The sequence below is a fragment of the Pleuronectes platessa genome, chromosome 15, assembly GCF_947347685.1.
Source record: "Pleuronectes platessa chromosome 15, fPlePla1.1, whole genome shotgun sequence".
Classification (NCBI taxonomy): Eukaryota; Metazoa; Chordata; class Actinopteri; order Pleuronectiformes; family Pleuronectidae; genus Pleuronectes; species Pleuronectes platessa.
This window is the reverse complement of record NC_070640.1, coordinates 10,427,800-10,447,536: the sequence shown is the minus strand read 5'-3', so window position 1 is coordinate 10,447,536 and position 19,737 is coordinate 10,427,800. Positions and strand designations below refer to the sequence as shown.

The 19,737-nt window shown below is 41.0% G+C and overlaps 1 protein-coding gene across 2 annotated transcripts; it reads left to right on the top strand.

Moving 5' to 3' along the window:
* The first annotated feature begins 318 nt into the window (after positions 1-318).
* On the top strand, positions 319-10,809 carry pitx1 (paired-like homeodomain 1). 2 transcript variants are annotated; one of them, XM_053441631.1, is made up of 4 exons: positions 319-364; positions 4,847-5,005; positions 6,204-6,406; positions 9,469-10,809. In XM_053441631.1, exons 1-4 carry the CDS (start codon positions 319-321, stop codon positions 10,015-10,017), a joined length of 957 nt encoding a protein of 318 aa, XP_053297606.1. In that variant the 3' UTR covers positions 10,018-10,809. The 2 variants fall into 2 exon arrangements, with proteins under 2 accessions (XP_053297606.1, XP_053297607.1); XM_053441632.1 differs by lacking the exon at positions 4,847-5,005.
* The last annotated feature ends 8,928 nt before the right edge of the window (positions 10,810-19,737 follow it).

Here is a 19,737-nt window from a genome sequence, read left to right as displayed (position 1 = left end):
TGTATCATTATCACGTTTTGTGTAGGCCTTTTGATTATTACCCTCTCTAAAAATAAGTGTTAATAATTCAGACAAGGACAATGATACATAGCATGAATATGAAGGTTCCTGTTGATTATGAACAATGAGCAGTTTATTCAATTTCATCTGCAAAAAAGAGATGCATCACAAATCTAGCACAGTCTTGATGAAGAGGGGGAAATTAATTATATATTTTTTCTATTATTTTAACACTGTTTATAGGAAAACTGTCGACTTTTCTCAGAGAATAATGTCGCCTGATGCAAGTGTTCTCGTTTTGTTTTTCAGGCAACTGGAATGGAAATGAATCTGTCAAAGAATGTGATTTCTTGTGGGGATGCAGGTAAGAATTCATCTCTGTTCTACATTAAAGAGTTGGGAGTTGTCATAGTTTAATGATATTCACCATCCGTTATAAAACTATTTGGGGATTCAATGAAAATCAACATGATGCTGCACTGTTGTTGTGGAGCAGGGTTATAACTGTGCGTGTTCTCAGGAATCTGCTCTCAGGCTCAACATATTTGATATGTGGTGAATTGATAACATCCCCCTGCAAAGAGGAAATGGAAATATCAGATAATGAGATGCAAAGGAAATCAGGCTGAAATAACCTTGACAAATGTACAACATGCGGATGAGTTATTTTTGTATCTGGTTTCTGATGAAGCCATTTTCCAAACCAAAAACTCCATTGCGAAAGAAAACCCAAGTGATCAGTATTTTTTATTTTTCTATAAACCCACAGAAAAATATTGCTGGTGCTCAGTTAGCAGAGGGTATGATTCATTAATGCATTTCAAGCGATACAAGTTCAACTAAAAGAAAGTCGTCTTTAATTTAAAAAGCAGTTTCCATTTATTTAAATGTATTTCTTTCTTCCTCTGGGTGTTTCCCCTGCGTGCGATTGCAATGATAGGTTTGTTTTATTTACACCTGCATCCTCTGTCAGGATTGTTTGTTGGTTGTCAGGCTGCAGGTCAAACAGGCCTCGTTATTGGACCAAAGCAGAGGAGCCATCGCCAAGGCAATAATCAGCCCTGTCCTTCTCCAGTTACGCACCGTGTCCAGTTACATCTCCACTGCCCTCCCTGCCTCCGAGTCTAGTCTCCACAGCTTTAATTCTATATATCGTGCTTTGTTATTGGGGGCACAGCTTCTCCTCGCAGCCTCGCCATACATTAAAGAGCGGATGGGGGGGAGAAAAAACACACACAATTTCTGTGTGTGTGTGTGTGTGTGTGTTTGGTGTGAGATTAACGGCGCTCGCCGCGTTTATTTTCACTTCTTAGAGGAAAAATATGAGTGTTTGCATTGCCACTGGCCTTTAACCTATCCTGCCGGATGGAAAGGCTTTTTAAATCATCCATCACACGCAAGTGCCCTCCAGAGCAGAGGAGGAGCGGGACGCAGGGATGCAGGCAGAGGAGTATTTAGATTACCCCCCCCCCCCCCCCTCTCTCTCATCTATCAGCCTGTAATATCTGCTTGAGGACACGAGGAAGGTGGAACTCCTTCCGTGGAAAATCATGTGCTGTAAATCTGATAATATTGCTGTGGGGACATAAGGGGTCAGCGGGTTTACGGTGATGGTATTGTTGTGTCTTCTGGGTAAGGCCAGGGCGCAATCCTTCCGTAACAAACCTTTGGGACTTTTTAGGATACAGTGAGTGTATTTTGGAAATAAAGAGTTGCTCCAGTTCTTTTTAGGATACAACTGCTCTTTCAAAATCACGCTTTATTTTCACGGAGGCATCCTGTGTACCATTTAACTCGCAGCTAACGCGAACCCGGTTCGACCTTGGCAGCCTGCATAGTAAAAACCACCTGCTGACACTGGATGACCAGGTCTTTGGGGTCACATAATTGCATAATACATCTTCTATTGCTTTTCCACTCACTCCTTTGTTTGGGTCACATGCTGCAGTTTTCCTGCGCCAAACGTCATCAAAAAGGTGGATTTTACGCACGTGATTACAGCTTAGAACCTGCGTAAAAGAGGTAGCGAGTGGAGTTTTCCTGCCCAGGGGTTATTTCGGTAGAGTAATGTCTGTGTGAGGCTCGACCTTGTTGCAGACCGAGCCGAACAGGCCACCGTGACTCATGTTGGACTTCTAAAATCAACATTTGCAGAATTGTTAATCCATTTTCTAGACGTTTAGATATTTTCATTAAAGTCATATGACAGGTCTAATGTGTACAAATGTAAGACAGGCCTGTGTCTGAGTCCTTCTCTTTAACGCGCTCATGTGCACAGACACTGAACAAATATATATGGTGAGGAAAGGGGGGGGGGGGGGGGGCATCGAAATGCTCGTTGGGAGCTTGCACAATTGTCTTCTGAAGGAGCCTTCAGGGGCAGTTTTCTGGTCGGACCGGGATCTCCTGTCACACAATGGCCGAAAACGCTCAAGACTGGCGCCGGTGACAGTCCGAGTCTGAAACGGTCTGAGGCCTGAGCCGGTGCGCGTTTACCTGACACATGTGGGCTACAGGCTGGGGTGGCGTGGTCTCAAGTTGCAGAAGAAACCTAAAAACTTTCATAGTTTTCAATCAACCTATAAATGTAAAAGGTGACGTACATTTTATGGTTTGGAGAGATTTAATTTGCCCCCCAGACGCCAGTGCCCAGTGGCACAAGAAAACATTTGTCCTTTAATGATGGTTATTCCGCGAATTTTTTTCTCGGAGATATATGTTGGACAGTTTGACTTGCCTCGATTTATAGAAGAAAAATACTTATTACATCAGGATTAAAAACAAATGTTTAAATTAGAGCTCGACCCCTAAAATAGCAGTGCCAATATTTTGGGCCTTGTTAAACATCACAGACAAAAGTCCCTAATTCTACTCCAATATTTGTGCTTTTCTTAAAAGATCTTAATAGTGTAGATATAATACACACAATTCAAACTACCATCAACTACTTTCGCACATGCACAGGGTTAGTTATAGGTCCATTATAGGTTGATGTCTCTGCCCAGGGTCCATATTGCATGAACAAGAAAAACCTTCATTAAAAATGCCATCTGACTATAAATGCACCATCCTTAGTTTAAATATGAATTATAATAAGGTCTCGCCAGACGCTGTCATGGCTTCATATTAATTTTGTTTTGCCAACAGGAGAAACTGAGTTTTCTACCTGAATGTTTTACTGCGTGTTCCTCTGCACTGCAGCACATGTTCAACATCTGGGAGATTCTGCAGCTCTGAACACAGACATATGAATGTTCGGTGGGATGCAGTTAGTTTGACGGATTATAATCTGACCAGAAAACCCTCTGACGCTACAACATATGATTTCGAATGTCGGTTTTTCCAATTCACGCGTGGCTCTTTGAAAGTTCTATCTCAATTATCCCACTTGACCTCATTGAATCTTGGTTTCAGATTGCTTAAATAGGTCGCCCCAGTCTCTGCGAGGTAAAACAGACAAACTGCCTATTTAGTCATGTTTGCAACACTGGCTCCCATTTAAAGGTCATTACCTACAAAACGCACTCAATGCAAATGTGTAAGCAGCCAGAATCAGAATATCTTTAATAAAATCAGATGACCTGGATCATCACGATTTGATTTGTGCTGGAAGGTTTGGATCTAGTATTACGCTTAACGCCGGAATGCATAGAACATAGTGAGGCCGACATGTTGTTGGAGTGTAGACGTTTTTAAATAAAGTTTGAATATGCAGCGGTGGTTGTTTGCCTAAAGACAGATCTTATTTGGTAGATAAAAAGCCTGGTGTTGGTCGTGCAACAAGAAAAACACAAGTGCAGGCGTGAGTGGAGTAATAAGAGCGATATCCTCGGTGTTGTTGGCTTCCATTAGTCCTGGGTGCTGAGTGGTCGCAGTGTGCAGCGCGACGCTTATCAGTTTGCGTTCAAACACACAATATCTTTCATATCACCGTGCACGCGCTTAATACTGAGGGAACCCAACAGGGCCTGGACTGCAAATGTTTATTCAGCTCAGCACATATCCGAGATGTAGGGCCTATATTGTGTATGTGTGTGCGTGTGCGTGTGTGTGTGTATACATTCAAACATGCCTGTAGGAATAAAAGGCCCATTTTACTCTGGGAGCAAAGCGCTGCAATGCGCGCTCCCGACAAAAAAATGCGATAGCACACTGCAAAAAATATCCACGTTGACCAGAACCGAGTCTTATACTGAGCCTTATTAAATGACCTAACTTCAATTCTTAGGAATAGTCCTATTCCGAAGATACGTCACTATTTCTTACTGCATAAACCGATTTAAAGACATTTCGTTTGGGTACTTGCATGCGTTAAAAAGTCCAGTTTAGGGACACTTTTTGTTGCACTGGTTCCAGTTTGACGTGACGTTAAATATCCTGGTGTGGGAGGGTGTTTTCTTGCAGCATGAAAGTGGGTGGGACTGCTCTTTTGGGGGGTGTTGATCGCAGCAGATGGGCGGGTCTCATGTGTGGACTCCTCTCAGTCACAGCGGCCACAACCGTTTCTCTGCTGCGGAGAGAAGGAGTGCGCACTGGAACGTCACTGCTGCACGGGACCGAGACAAGGAGGAAGAACTCTGTGTGTGTGTGTGTGTGTGTGTGTGTGTGTGTGTCGCTTTAATTGTCTTCCTCTCCAAGTCTTTTCATTCCGTGGAGGAGCTCTCGTGGAACTTCTCTCCTGCATGGTTCTTCATCCTCTCATGTCGCGGTGTGCGTCTGGCAGCGGGTGGACTTCTCCTTCGTCTTGTTGTTGTTGCTGCTGCTGCTGCGTACCGGCCGAGGGGAGCTCTGTGCGGCCCCGGGACTCACACACCGTTTCCTCTCTGTGCGCATCCTTCTCTTCAAGGTGGGATGAATTTGGACAGAATCGCAGAGGCAGTGAGAGCCGCGCCGCCGCCGCCGCCCCGCGACGTGGGCCCCGCGTTTCATTTACCCAGAGCGTCAAACAGCAGCCGAGAAACGTTACAGAACTCAAGCAGCGAGTCTTCGGACACAGAGTTGGCAGGTACACGTCAGCGTGCTTTCAGCATTCCTTCTTCTTCAGTCTATTCCTTTCCCGTCCTCTTACGCAGGTTTGCGGCGAGGCTGTCACCGAAGCACGCCAGGCCACTTCTTACGCACACGGGGAATAGAAGGAGAAATGTTTTACTTAACTTGTTTATCCCAGTGTTTACTTATTTTCACTGCAGTGGCGAGTTAAGTCCGCGTGCTGCCATGAACGTGTATATATCCAAACCATTTCCCAGTTAATCTTATCCGAATCTTTATTATTTTCTCTAGTTTAATATGCAGAAACACAACAATACATGGACACATTGGAGGTTTCAGGGCAGTTACAACCCCATTTGTGTTGTTTATTGCGCAGGCTGAGCCACATATTTGGCAGGATCCCGAGGTCTGTCAGGGAAAAATGTGCAGCACAGCCTGGCCTGCTGTCAGTAAATGCATTAAAACAAACTATAAATACTGGACCCATCCACCAAACTGAACTCAAAGCCAACTCAAGCTCAAAGAATGTCCGTGTTAAAAATTCCCGGGAGAACTTTTTTTGTTATTATTGTCTTCAGATTTTTCTATAATTTAAAACAAAGACTTTTTTCTTCCCTGTTTCAGTTTTCTGAGGTAACAAACAAAGTCTGGTTGTCGTTTATTCACAATCCCCTTGGTTGGAATTACTCATGGGGTTTAAATTAAATGTGTTTTGTGGGATTAAGTTGAAGTTGCTTTTTATTTTTTGGCAAACAGTCAAAGAGAGGGCTCGTTTTTAGTGATTAACCTTTGCACGTGTTGATGCTTCAGTTTAATGAGGCAATCTTGTTAGGACACGGACACACGATAGCAGAGATAAGGGTGGTCAGAGCTCCCCATAAAGAGTTATTGACTGAGAGCAGATCTGATGTGTTTCAAAGAATCGATACAAAACTCCGAGTCACGTTTGTAAATATTTGGCTTCAGGCGGCTTAAAGTTGGCAATTTCTATTATGAAGAGCTTTGTAAACCATTTATTTAGACCCCTGGCTTCGGTTGTTACTTGCTGTATTGACCCAACGCTTTCATTTGCACGTTGTTGCTTTTAATTTCAGGCTTGATCATTTAAACGTTAAGGTGCAAAGACTTCATAGTGAATGCAAAATGTCCCATATGTTCATTCGAAGTGTATTGCTGCAACCTATAGTAATGTCAGCCTGATGTGTGATCCACAGAAAAGGAGAGGACCGCCGAACAGAGGAGCGATGACGGGAACGCGGACGACCCCAAGAAGAAGAAGCAGCGGCGGCAGCGGACTCACTTCACCAGCCAGCAGCTGCAGGAGCTGGAGGCCACTTTCCAGAGGAACCGCTACCCGGATATGAGCACCAGGGAGGAGATCGCCGTGTGGACAAACCTCACCGAGGCGAGAGTCCGGGTAAGAATCCAGCAGACAGGCCGCCAACTGTGCGTAAAGTGTGCGTAACTCATGCGTAAAATCGATTTATCAAATAAATTGGAACAAAGTTGATGGTTCTTTTGGGATGGAACAAATTTGTTCGTGATTATTGAAATACATGAAATAACTCCAAGACACATAAAACCAATTAAAAAATAAAATGTTTAGCCAAAGCCTTGAAATTAAACTACAAGAAGATAAACACATTTAAAGTTGTTTTTAAAGTTCTTAACATTTAACATTTACAAGAAAGAAAGCGTCAATGATATGTTGATAAAAAATAGATAAGCTCAATTCCAATGAAAACGTCTCGTTTTCACTATATTTAAATTCTTAATTATCCATTGATTTGTCTAAACTGAATTAATTATATAAACAGAGTAAAACAACCTCATCCGCTGTCAACTCTTACGAAACAGACTCACTCTCCCCGCATCTGTTTTATATCAGGACTGTTTCATGTGGCATTGAGGTCGATGCTTGCGCGTCGCTTTCCCTCTTACGACCTGTGCTCGGTGAAAATCCCGCTCATGGACAGTTTATGTAAACTTCTGCATAGACACGAAATGAATGTCCTGACTGGCAGCTACGACGCATCCAACTAGAGACAAGTAATAACTGCAGTTTTGCAACACACGCTCATAGTTCGTGTTTTGCAGAAAGATAGATTATGTCTACTGTGACTGATGTAATTCACACACGGTTTTTAAAGGTGTATCTGCAAATAGATCAGTAGAGGATTTGTCTTTTCATGACATTATCGTCATATGCCTGGACCCCTTATTTCTCCCCGTGGAGGAGACGCCAGATCCACTGGTGACCAGCACCGTGATACATTCATAACTTTTACATCTTTTTGAACAGCATCTAATTTAACTAATTTAAATAGCAGGAGATGAGCGAGGTCTTAGTATGGGAATCATCGGAAGTAGATAGTAGCTGACAGTGTAAGAACTGACAGACGACACTACTGTCTTTACGGACAGGTATAACAAATGCTGGATTGATGCGAGAACCTGGCGTTGGACACCAAACAATTGCAATCGGTTTTCGTTTACAGGAACTGGCGCCTGGCGGCCGGGCCTTGCAAAATCCAACGTCTCATATTGCATAAAAATGCATACAGCTATTTAAAGTGCAGGGGAAAAAAACTATTTATTTTTGAAAGTCTCAGAGCAAGTCGAGAGAGCTGGATTGTTTATGGGTGAGTTTGACAATAATGCGGCCTTTTTATTCAAGCGGAGTAAAAATAAAGAAGTGTAAAGACTGAGGCAAATTACAGACGGAAAAATCATATTCATATCTGTGCAACTCATAAAATATTGTTTTTACCAGCTCTTTTAATGCCGACCTTGTTTAACCAAGCCTGGCAGATAGAGCAATGAGACTGAATTATACTATTGGATTTGTTTAGAGTTTTGCATGGTTTAATTAGCTCGTTAATTACATCTAAAGAAAACAATATAATTTTTTTTTTTGTGGGATTATATTTTTCTTCTTGCTCGGTTCAGGAAGCTGCAAGTGAAACGCACCGTTCGTGTTTCCTCCGCAGCTTCTCCTTCACATCGCTCACGTCTTTGTGGACAATTTGTCCGCGGCACCTTGTCCCCCGCGCCGCTATAAATAGCCCGTCCCGACGAGTCCACTTGTAAACTGTTTCTACTATGAATTAAAAATGACTCGCAGAGTGCCAACGAGCGGCTCTGTTGTCAGGTTTCGATAAGAGGTGAGGATTTCCAGAGGCGCGTTTCTGATTCATTTACAGCCAGTTTGACTCATGGTGTAAACCTGTTGGTTTTATTTTGGCCAGTCTGACCTACATACTAACAGGCCCACGGAGGCATTCACTTCACCAGACGAAAAGCCATTGTTGTATATATTTATAGCAGAATAAATAAATAACAGTAATAAACACAGTATTTCCTCGAGCTCCAGTTGCAACACATCAATGTTTGCGACATGAGATTTTTTTTCTTTAGAATTGTTTCATTTAAACCGATATCCAAAATAAGAAAAATAATGTTATCATATAAACTTTCTCATGCCAAATTATTTAATTGCCAAAATACTATATTTATTTATTGTGCAGAAAGGTTGGATATTCATTGTGTCCACATTTCCGCACTCAGCAGAGATGATCTTAGGGACACTTAGGGACACGCTACACCCTTTGCGTAAATAATGAAACTTTGATCAAAAATTGTGGTTATTAAAAATTTGAAAATGGAAAAAAAAGAAAAAAAAAGAAGTTTGAAACTATGATATTCAAAATTAAGATTGAGTTTTCAGACAAACTGATTTTTAAGTTTATGTCTGGTATATTAATGTAGCCTCACTAAAATGACAATTGGACATAATTGGTGTGTGTGTGTGTGTGTGTGTGTGTGTGTGTGTGTGTGTGTGTGTGTGTGTGTGTGTTTGTGTGTGTGTGTGTGTGTGTGTGTGTCTGTGTGTTTTCTAAAATACAGACTAAATGTGTTTTTCTCCTGTGTTTATATTGTGCTATAAGCAAATCTTCAGACATCTGAGAACTTCAATCAGATGAATATGTATAAACCGATCTGTCAATCTTATTCAGCCCTGCAGCTTCACATTTTCAATTTCACTGTAGGTCTCACGATTGTGCCTCGATACTATTTATGCCCAGAATAGTATTTTTCTAAAAGAGGCCCCGAGTCTATTTATTACAATAAAAAAAAGAATTCGTTTCAAGATTTTTAAATAGCACACACAATAACTCACTTTTATTTAACACGCCCTGGAGGCAGCAACAGCAAAAGGCACCATGTGATTGTTATTCGAAAGTTAAATTGTATTCCATCAGTGCCACGTAGGCTCTTTGAATGTGGAGATTATACATTTCAAGGGGTGGAATTATAAAAAATACAAATAATAATTTCCATCTTAAACTCTTTGCTCTCCATGACAATTCTCCATGTAATAATAATAATAATAATAATAATAATAATAATAATAATAATAATAATAATAATAATTATTCAGTCAATGTCCTTGGCTCTAACCCTGTGCGTCCCCCTCAGGTTTGGTTCAAAAACCGCCGGGCCAAGTGGAGGAAGCGGGAGCGCAACCAGCAGATGGACCTGTGCAAGAACAGCTACCTGCCGCAGTTCAGCGGCCTCATGCAGCCCTATGAAGACATGTACCCGGCCTACACCTACAACAACTGGACCAACAAGGGCCTCACCCCGGCGCCGCTGTCCACCAAGAACTTCACCTTCTTCAACTCCATGAGCCCCCTCACCTCGCAGTCCATGTTCTCTGCACCCAACTCCATCTCCTCCATGACCATGGCCTCCAGCATGGGCCACTCCGCCGTGCCGGGCATGCCCACCCCGGGCCTGAACAACATCAGCAACCTGAACGGCATCGGCACGTCCGGCATCAACACGGCCATGTCCTCGTCCGCGTGTCCGTACGGGCCCCCCGGCTCCCCGTACAGCGTTTACCGGGACACTTGCAACTCCAGCCTGGCGACGCTCAGACTCAAATCCAAACAGCACCCCACGTTCGGATACAGCGGCCTGCAGAGCCCCGGCTCCAGCCTGAACGCCTGTCAGTACAACAGCTGACGGGCCGGCCCATGTGAGTCTAGATGCATATATATATGTACATATATATGTGATGAACGGACACGGTGTCAGAGCTTATAGAGGCGACCTGCGGCGGAGGGGGATTCAAAAAGACAACTGGATGAGTTGCACTCATTTCTCAAAAAAAAAAAAAAAAAAAGAAGCAAACATGGATTATGCGGGTTTTGTGTGTTTACCAATGAACTTGCACAGCAATTGAAATGTCCTTTTTTTAAACAATGAAGACGTGTACCATTGCTGCATTGTACATTTCTAAATGTAAATATACATTCAGCCTAACATGAAACTGACGATGGGATTTTGTTTTTGCGCTTGCTTGCTTTTTGGAGACCGGATTTGGGGGATTTCTCGACCAAAATAAGGATTTGCAAAAAAACAAAATTATATCAATAATTATAATAATAATAATAATAAAGTGTCGAGCCTGTCTTGAGTCCAGACTCAGAAAAAAAAGAAAGAAATCTTGTCTATCTTGTAAATATTTTATACCGCTTCTGTGTGCTTTGTATGTACCGTCTCTGCTGGGTCTGACTCCACGACGCCTCCCGTTCACTTCACTTTACTTTCAATACTGTTTATTCATTTTTGTTTGCTTAAAAATAGAGAAAAGTAGAAAAAAAAACCTCGCATGTTTTAACTTGACGTGTTTTCTAATGTAAGACTCTGCAGGAGTGAGTCCATCAGCCTGAACTGTGTACAAAAAGGTGATTCTCCCAAGTCCTCATGTGTTTATGGTAACATGTTTGTTTGAATAAACTCCAGGAAAAGAGAGGTTGATTTTACACGTGATTCAAAGGAGAGGAGACGCAGTGGCGCAGTTTTCTTTCCAAAGTGGCGCAAACACAAATAACTTAGCACAAAATCCGAGCAGCCATTGATCCAAGATGATCTGCGGGAGGGTTTAAAGGAATAATGGGATTAACCGGAAGTTAACTGGATTTTTGTTTTTTAATTATTCTTATTCTTATAGTAAACTGACTTATGATTAGTTTTATTTGACTTTCAAATGACATTACACAATTACATTTGGACTCAATTCAGGCCCCTGCGCATTTGTGTACCTATGGAATCCCATTTTAAGGAACATAAGTCAAATAACAATAGGCGTTTTGCACATTTTTTATTATTCGTTGGATTAAAAAAATATGTATAGGCTACAAAACTTGAAGCTTTTATTCGAGGGACAAATAAACGTGCATCTCCAGTGTATAACCCTCCCGGACACGTGCGTCCACGCGAACACACACACACACACACACACACACAAACACAAAACACACACACGTAAACTGAATTCAATCAATACCATATCTGGTTTTCTGACACCTGCAGAAATCCTCATATCTATATTACTCACCATTAGACTGATATTAGTGCAGCAGTCATGATTGTGAGCCTGGCTGATAATCTGCGCAGTGAAGGGAGGACGTGACGATGACAGGCTCTTTGTGGAAAATAGTTTAAGCCCTAATAAAACAGCCTGTGACACCTGAAGAATGGTCACATAGGAAATATGATAGTTTTGTACTGTGTTCCTAGTCAGCAATGTAAACCAGTGTCTGCTTTGTGCTTCTTTTTTAATCCTTCAACCTATATATCTTTATTAATAATTAATAGAAACTCCAGTGAGAGCACTGCTGCCTCCTCCAACTTCAGTGTCCTTACTCCAGATTTTATATTGTTATTTTCTTTTGGCCTATTTAATCTACAGCAATATTCCTTAAAGAGTAAGTTCAACCTTTTTGCGTTAAATCACCTAGAAATTTACCATCAAGCCAAAAAGTGTGTGTGAGACATCTTGCACATAAGCCTTTAGAGGCAGATTGGAAATTATTATCTTATAATAGGCTACCAAAAAATTATTCCTGTAATGTTTTATCACATTTTGCAGTGTACATCTGTGAATTTAAAAGAGTTAAAATTTGAGATGCTTTTTATCATAATCTGACACTCCAAAGACATGCATTTGGCAATTCAACAATATTCCTAAAAGATTTATCTCAGTGTGTGGTGATACTGAATTAAGTGTAGTTTTGGGGTGTGGAACTTATTTTTTCCCTTGTGGTGCTTTTACCATCATATAAAGCAGCTACCACCATCACTCTGACACAGAAGTTAGTTTAACTGTAATCAGGATAACTCTTTAAAGAAAGTATCTCATATGGGTCAGTGATTGTACAATATTCACGAGCCCAAAAGTCAGCTCATCGACAGACTCAGATACTTTATTGAAGTGTATTACACACAATGGCTCTATAATATGACTGCAATATATTATATTTAACATGGTTTTTAGTTTCTTAAAAGTACTCCAGTGCTACATGGGCATACACTCCGTGATGAAGGATGGGTAGAAGTTGAACAATTGGTGTTTGAAGAAACTTTATTGGAGATTTTATACCCTACAATGTATATATCTACCTTAACATGTATGGATTCTAGGACACAGCTGAGTAAATGTATATCTACAGGCCTTGATGTTAGGTGTTGGTCTTTGGTGATGTACGTTCCTTTAATAATTTAGCCTGTATCTTCTATAGTAACTGATACTGAGGCCAATAGAGTGTTAAGGTGGCTCATGATAGTTCCATCTACTTTCACACTCTTGTTATATTTTACCTCGGTGAGTCTGACACTTAAAGTGAGTTAATGTCTCCTCAGGTGCGTATTAAAACCCTATATGTCTATTTTAACACCAGTCTATATTTATATGAATAGACAGGCTGCTGTGTTTGACCCTGTCACAGTAACTGAAGCTCTACTGTCTCCTCCATCATTCACAACAAGTCACAACAGTAACATCATCATCAGCGTGCGCCGCCTCGAATTCTTTCCTTGGGCGCGCCTGCGTGCAAGGTATGGGGGGTGGGGTGTGTGTGTGTGTGGGGGGGGTTACTCAAGGCGGTCATGCGCACTGTGTGTAGCAGCAGAAATCTGCTGTGGTTTGAAGATGTTGGAGAACAAAGTGACTCGAGGATCATTGTGATTCGTAATGAAAACAAAGCACGCATCATGCTGCTGTAAATGTTACCCATAATTCTTCTACCAAGATAAGATGTCGTGAACGCGCCTGATCCTGGAGGGCAAAGTTCAACTCACCACTTTATAGCCGGTAAATATTTGAACTAGAGTTTCCCTGGTGAGGAATTCCCCCCCCACCACCACTGAATTATTAAAGATACCAATGAATAGAATATGGAAAAGGTCTGACAGCTTATGTGTTGTTTTTTGTGACCCTGCGTTGGGCGCAAACAGTTTGAAACTTCATATGAAGAGATGAGAGAAAGCTAGATAAGAAATAAATCAATAAGAATTTCGATAATCAAACAATGTTGACTAATTTAAGGGAAAAACATTCTCAAATATGACAATTTGCAGCCTCCAACGGGGTCTCAGAAATAAAAATGACTAGTTTCAAGCCTTTTGTGACATTCAATAGGAAATCGATTTATTGAGGAACTGAGGAAATGATGTGCAGATTAATCATTCATGAAAACAACAGATTCTCCTGAGGTCACATGCAGGGAGGGCTGCAGCCAAACTGGATTCAAACTGTTCCTTTTAAAACAATTACTGCAAATTAACTACAACGTACGATCAGGACGACGTAAAGAAGAAATGTTGCTGGATGACTTTTCTAAATAGTCCTGTGGTAACTAGGAGAGTCAATCAGCCAAACTCTAGTTCTATATGCACCATCATCATCAACTTGACAGTACTGGTTTTCCACAGAGGCACATTTACAACTTGAGTGTGCTCTTCCTTACCACACTGCGTCTACCTGCACGGTTTATCAACTGTTGTTTTTTTGTTTTGACAAGTACAATATCAACTCTTACAGGTTGCACATTGAAACAAAAAAGTTAGTTCATATACTAATTATTAAAATGTGCATCCTCTCATGGTTTTAGTTGTTCATAAATAGTTTTTATGACCCAAGGCCCCCTTAGAGTTTAATGTGACCATGGCTGGGGTTATGCCAGAGTGGGCTATTAAGGAAATAGAGTAAAGAAAACAAAGCAAAGCAGAGTTATAGTATTTGTAAATATGCGTAACAGCTGGAAAAAGGTGGCTGTAGTTATTTTCATTATGGTTGCACACAAATTAGTATTTCATGTTTGACAGGCAGAATTTAACACCACTCTAATAAGAGACTGGAATTTGAAATTAAAATGTCACTACATGTCTGTGACTGACATCTGAGCATTCGACATTTAACTAAATTAACTAAAATTGAGCTCTGCAAAACAGAGGCCGTCCTTCAGGGATGACTGCAGCTTCTGTTCGTTTTCTACTGCCGCTGCTGCTACTGCCGCTGCCGCCAGGTCCTGCTCATCTGGGCCTGCAACCTGCGCTACAGCTGCTGCGTCCCATAAACACACCAACTCCCTGTTTACGTCTCAATTTGTAGTTTATCCAGAAGCACTGCTGGGACTTTGTCCTATAACAACACTGACCCTGTAATCAAAGAACAGCAGCAGGGGTCTAGCGGGACAACATGGCAGCAGCGGCCTTCCTGACGAGAGGGATGTTTATCTCTCTGGGTTTTCGGCAGCTGCTGCACCTCAAAAACAAGACAACACTGAATATAGGTTTTACAAGTATGAATTTTTTTTCCAATCTTCCGTGACGCCCTTTGGTTTGAAAATCAAATTGCTGAGGGAGACATACCATCCCTCACAATAAAATCCCGCCTGTTTTTCTTATCCTCGCTGTTATTGCAGATAAGGACCAAGTGTACCAATCAGTCAATAAAGGCAGACATTTTGACAGATGACCTTTTATAAAACAAGCATATTTCCAATGGTCTCTGCAGGTTGATTCTGATACCAGACTGAAATCAATCAAAAGTTAACGGCTGCTCGGAAAGTTGGAAACATGCATTCAGTCCGAAAGAACTGTGGAATGCTTTGAAAAAGTGATTTAAAATCCATATGATTTGTAAGTGGTGTTAAAGTCGCTGCATAGCTGCATAATGCAATTCACGATTACAAAGGGTTTTTCAAATCTGCAGAAAAGGCTGAAACTGCTGCTGACGTCCGATTGCCTTTGGATTACTGTTGCCATGATGCTCCTATAACAAACAAATAACGCAAAGATGTTACGAGAGAGCACACACACACGCACACAGTTAAGTGTCAATGTTTGGCTTTATAGTGTTGTGTGTCTCTGGTGCAAGTTAACCATGGCTCAACAGGATTGTCACACTACCACAGCTGAGTGAAGACTGATCACACCGGCTTCAACATTCAAATGTAAGACACATGTACAGTAGAACGGATTCTTTTGAATTAGTTTTCCCAATATTCAGATCCATCAGGTTTTTACACAGATGTAAAATATAAGATCTGTTACACTGTGAGAAATACGGCATTTGTTTGCAAAGTAAATACAATGGAAGACAAGATGAACTGTAAAAGCTTTTAAGAATACCATTTGAAAAGGTATGGCCAAAAGTATGTAGACAGTGACAACTTGACAGCATGACAATACCCGCTACACAAAGCCAGTTCCATTTAGAAGTGGTTTTCCCAGTTTGGTGTGGATGAAGTGCACCGGCCTGCACAGATACACGACCCTTAAAACCACCATCGACTTTGGGATGAACTGGAACCCAAGCCAGGCCTTATCACCCAGCATCAGTGGTCGACCTCACTAATGCTCTTGTGGCTAATTGGGAGAAAATCCCTGCAGCCAAGCAGGTTCCAAATCAGGTTCCCAGAGGGGTTATATAGCAGCAGATTAATACCAGTGGTTCACATGATGTGTCCACATATACTTAGTTTAATGTTTATAATACTGATATCATGATTACTAGGTTAAAATAAAATGAGGCAGCAGCATATAAACTCATGTGACCTTCATGACAGTAATTAGGCGATGGCCCTTTCCTTAGCCACACTCTTATAGCCGAGTGAAAGACACTGTTAGTGATTTTTCTCAGAGCAGCTGATAGTCTTGCAAGTGGCTTTTATCCTCAGAAAAGTCCTGCAAATGCTCCAGACATTGCCCCACCAAGCTCCATTTAAAAATCCAGCAATTTAATGTTTTCTTGAGCTGGTGGTTATATAAAGATTTCAAACAGAGATTTATTATGAATACGATTGTATAAATTATAAATATCTATGAGGCCAAGCTGTCTTACTTTACAGCTAGCTCCTCTACTATTGCTCTAATCCACTTATATAGACTATTTGAGGGGTGATCGTGGTGCTGGGGTTTTCCAGGCACAGCCATATATCACCTCAGATCAGTTTTGTTAAGAACAGGGTGAAATAGCACATCCATGTCGATCCTTGTGCGTTCAGGTACCCTGCGGAACAAGACAAAGTTCAAACAGGCAGAGAGTCAAAAGTTGAATTTTCAGCTTCAGAGGGGAGAAGCATAATGTGGAGGTAAATCAACAGTTGCACCGAAATTAGGAAAAACAGGACAAAATGGAGACAAACACTCTAAGAAACACAGCTGGCATGACATAAGGGAGTAAAACATGAGCCGGTAACAATAATCTGACTGAGAATCACACTCTTCATTTTAGGAAGACAGTCTCACTGGCCTAAAAATGTGGCAGAAGCTTGTAACATGCATGAAATATACGATGGTACGACAGGAAATTATTACAATAATGGAAATTATGTTGAAAACCATTGTAGAAGATATATTTGAGGTTTGAGGTTGAGCAGAGACTTAAAATCACGATTAAATAAATACTACTTTCTTAGTTTCTGGTGTATTAAAGACCAGCTGCCCTCACAACCTCCTATAAACCATCAATATGATCTCAGACATTTGAAGTTTCAGAAAAAAGGCATAACATTTCAACTGCAATAACTTATAAACTATACAAGATACATAAAGATTAATACAAATTCTGTGTCTTAAAGTCTTGTATCTCATTGAAAGCGTAAATGAAGTTCCAAGCTCAAAGTATACTGAGGTAATTTATTTTCTTAAGAAGTTTTAGAAGATTTGAACTTTTGATCTATTTTTTTTAAACATCACATTTTCTGACAAAACTATGAATATTTAAAGTAGACATATACATAAAGTATGTCAGAAAACTAAACAAATCTGATAACTAATCTAATCCTTCTCATATCAACTTGGATTAATGGAGCTGAATATTTGTCACAAAATACTGATTCACGATCAAAATAGCATTTGCCCAATAGCCTATGCTGTTACAAGTCTTGAGTACAGCAGCATAAATCACTATAATTATATGTGTCCTGGGAAAATGATGTAATTACCACCAAGATTGTATCTCTGTACCGCAGTAACACAAAGCTGACACATGACATATCATTTTAGGATTAGTGACTGTGCTGAATCGAGCTGCAGTGACCCCACAGCAGTGTGTGTGTTCGTGTGTGTGTGTGTGTGTGTGTGTGTGTGTGTGTGTGTGTGTGTGTGTGTCACTACAGAGAGGCTGTCGGTGGCTGAGTGAAGAATGATTCTCACTGTACGCGGGATCTGGTTTGACATACTTCATTTAAGTGAACCAGTTATTTCACTTCTTAATTCATCAAAACCTCTAAATGGTAGTGGTGCACATGTTGTCATTTCAGAGGCGGGGATGAAAAACCAAAGAATTCACGTAAAGAGTTCTGGGTGATGTAGTAAAATACACAACACTAAACATATTACAAATCATACACAAATACTGACATAGCATACAGTCAATTTATATGTTAGGCAGATTATTGTTTTAAATATCATTGTGAAATATAATAATATTTAACATAATAACTTAGTTTGCAATTTGTATGTGAATGTATTGAATGTGTGCACAGAAATACACAATAGAAAATGATCACATATGTTGTAACAGTGATAGTTTACATTTCTTGTTCTTAGTAAAAATGCATGGTTCAGACATTCATGTCCGCCTCAGGATGAACTGTAATAATAATCATATTATTAATATCATTAGGATCGATCCTTTGGTTTACAGCCAAATACCTGCTAAACTAATGATATTCAGTCATTCAGCTGCATTTTGTCATAGTGCCAATAAGGAAATGTTAGAATTCAAACATTAAATCAAACTATAGACTGTATATAAAGATAGATGATGTATCTTCACTTCCTCCCGCTGTCCAGATATGAAGCCAAAATATTCCCGATATGAACGCTGTCATCTTGTGCCATTTGGATTCTGAACAGTAGTGATCAGGTGATAGAGTCACATGATCGAGGTCCCACCGATACAGGCACTTGACCAATCACGAGTCAGTCTCAGCTGTCAATCATTATGTTCCTCATTTGTAGTAGCAAATAAATAATTAAAACCAAACTTATCAGAACAATAGTTTTGATGGTTTCCCATCTGGCAACATGGAGGAGGTGAGGTGAATGACCTATAATGCAGTCAACCACCAGGGGGCAATCATTAAATTTTGGCTTCACCTGCAGCAGCTCAGATGTTTGTGGGATATGTGGAACCATGTTACCACGGGTTGATCAATTACTTTCGGTTGATTTGAAATTATTTAGTAATTCCCAGACCACTCTCTGTCATTGGAGGAGAGCGGGCACTTTTAAGTGACCAGACAGCCATTCCTACACAAGGCCGAGCCAGACCAGGCCAGGCCAGATGTGGCCCCTTCAGATAATTGGCCTCGGCTGATGGCCAGAAGCAGCAGGCAGCCAAGCCAGTCCTCCTATTACTGAACTCCCTGGATTCTGGCCCCTTAACCCGTTTCCAGCTTCACCTTCTAATTCTGCAAGGCCAGCACACACACACACACACACACACACACACACACGGAATGAAAAAGGAATAAGAAGCAGAGAGTGTGGGGACGGCAGTTGACAAACTGAGAGAAATGAGATGAGTGCAGGGCAGGTGGTGATTCCTCTTTCCAGGACCTTGACACGGACAATTAATAATTTTCCCCTACATTAAGTCTTGTGCCCTTGAGAGCAACACTGGTGAAACTAGAAAGATGGAGTGGGACCTTCTTCCCTTAGTGACAGAAGAAACCACAAACACGAGAGAAGCTGTCTGGGCTTTTTCCATGGAGCCGCTGTGTGTGATTGAGGCCCATATTTCTCCTGGAGTGTGCCAATCGCAATTTCACGCCCTAGTCTTGTGCGTACATGGTTGGAAGACTGGTAGTTGCAATCTGACACTTCCAAATAAAGATAACGATGACACTGAGAGTCAATCTTGACTTTAGTCTGCTTTGGGAGTCTCCAGGGGCCGGTGTTTAGCATGTGGGCTCGTCTGATGTGGGTTTGGCTGCACACTCACCACTGATAGTAATCACTGCGAGATGCCAAAAAGCAACCGGGAGCTTAACATCCGCAGAGACATTTGTGTGGAATTTGTTATTTGATCAAATTCACCCTGTTTGTACATTTCCCATGTGGCTCGGCAGTAACTACTGGATGATCACTGACGGTTCTCATCTGTTTGAACAGAAACATATTGTTGTCTGTATTACTGATAAATGGCAGTTTCGCGCTGTCTTCTTCCATTTACAAGACAAGTTGTCAGAACTACTTTTTTCATCCAAAGGAAAACACATTTTCCTCTGGTTATGTCGGATCTCAGTAATGGATGTCATGCTGATTCCAGAGTGAAGCTGCCCATGCAGTATGAAAATCATGTCCAGTTGTCAATGAGCTGTATCTCCAGAAATATACACCCTGTTTTAGCTTAGTGATTTTTTAATAAAGGGGTTTTATTAAAAT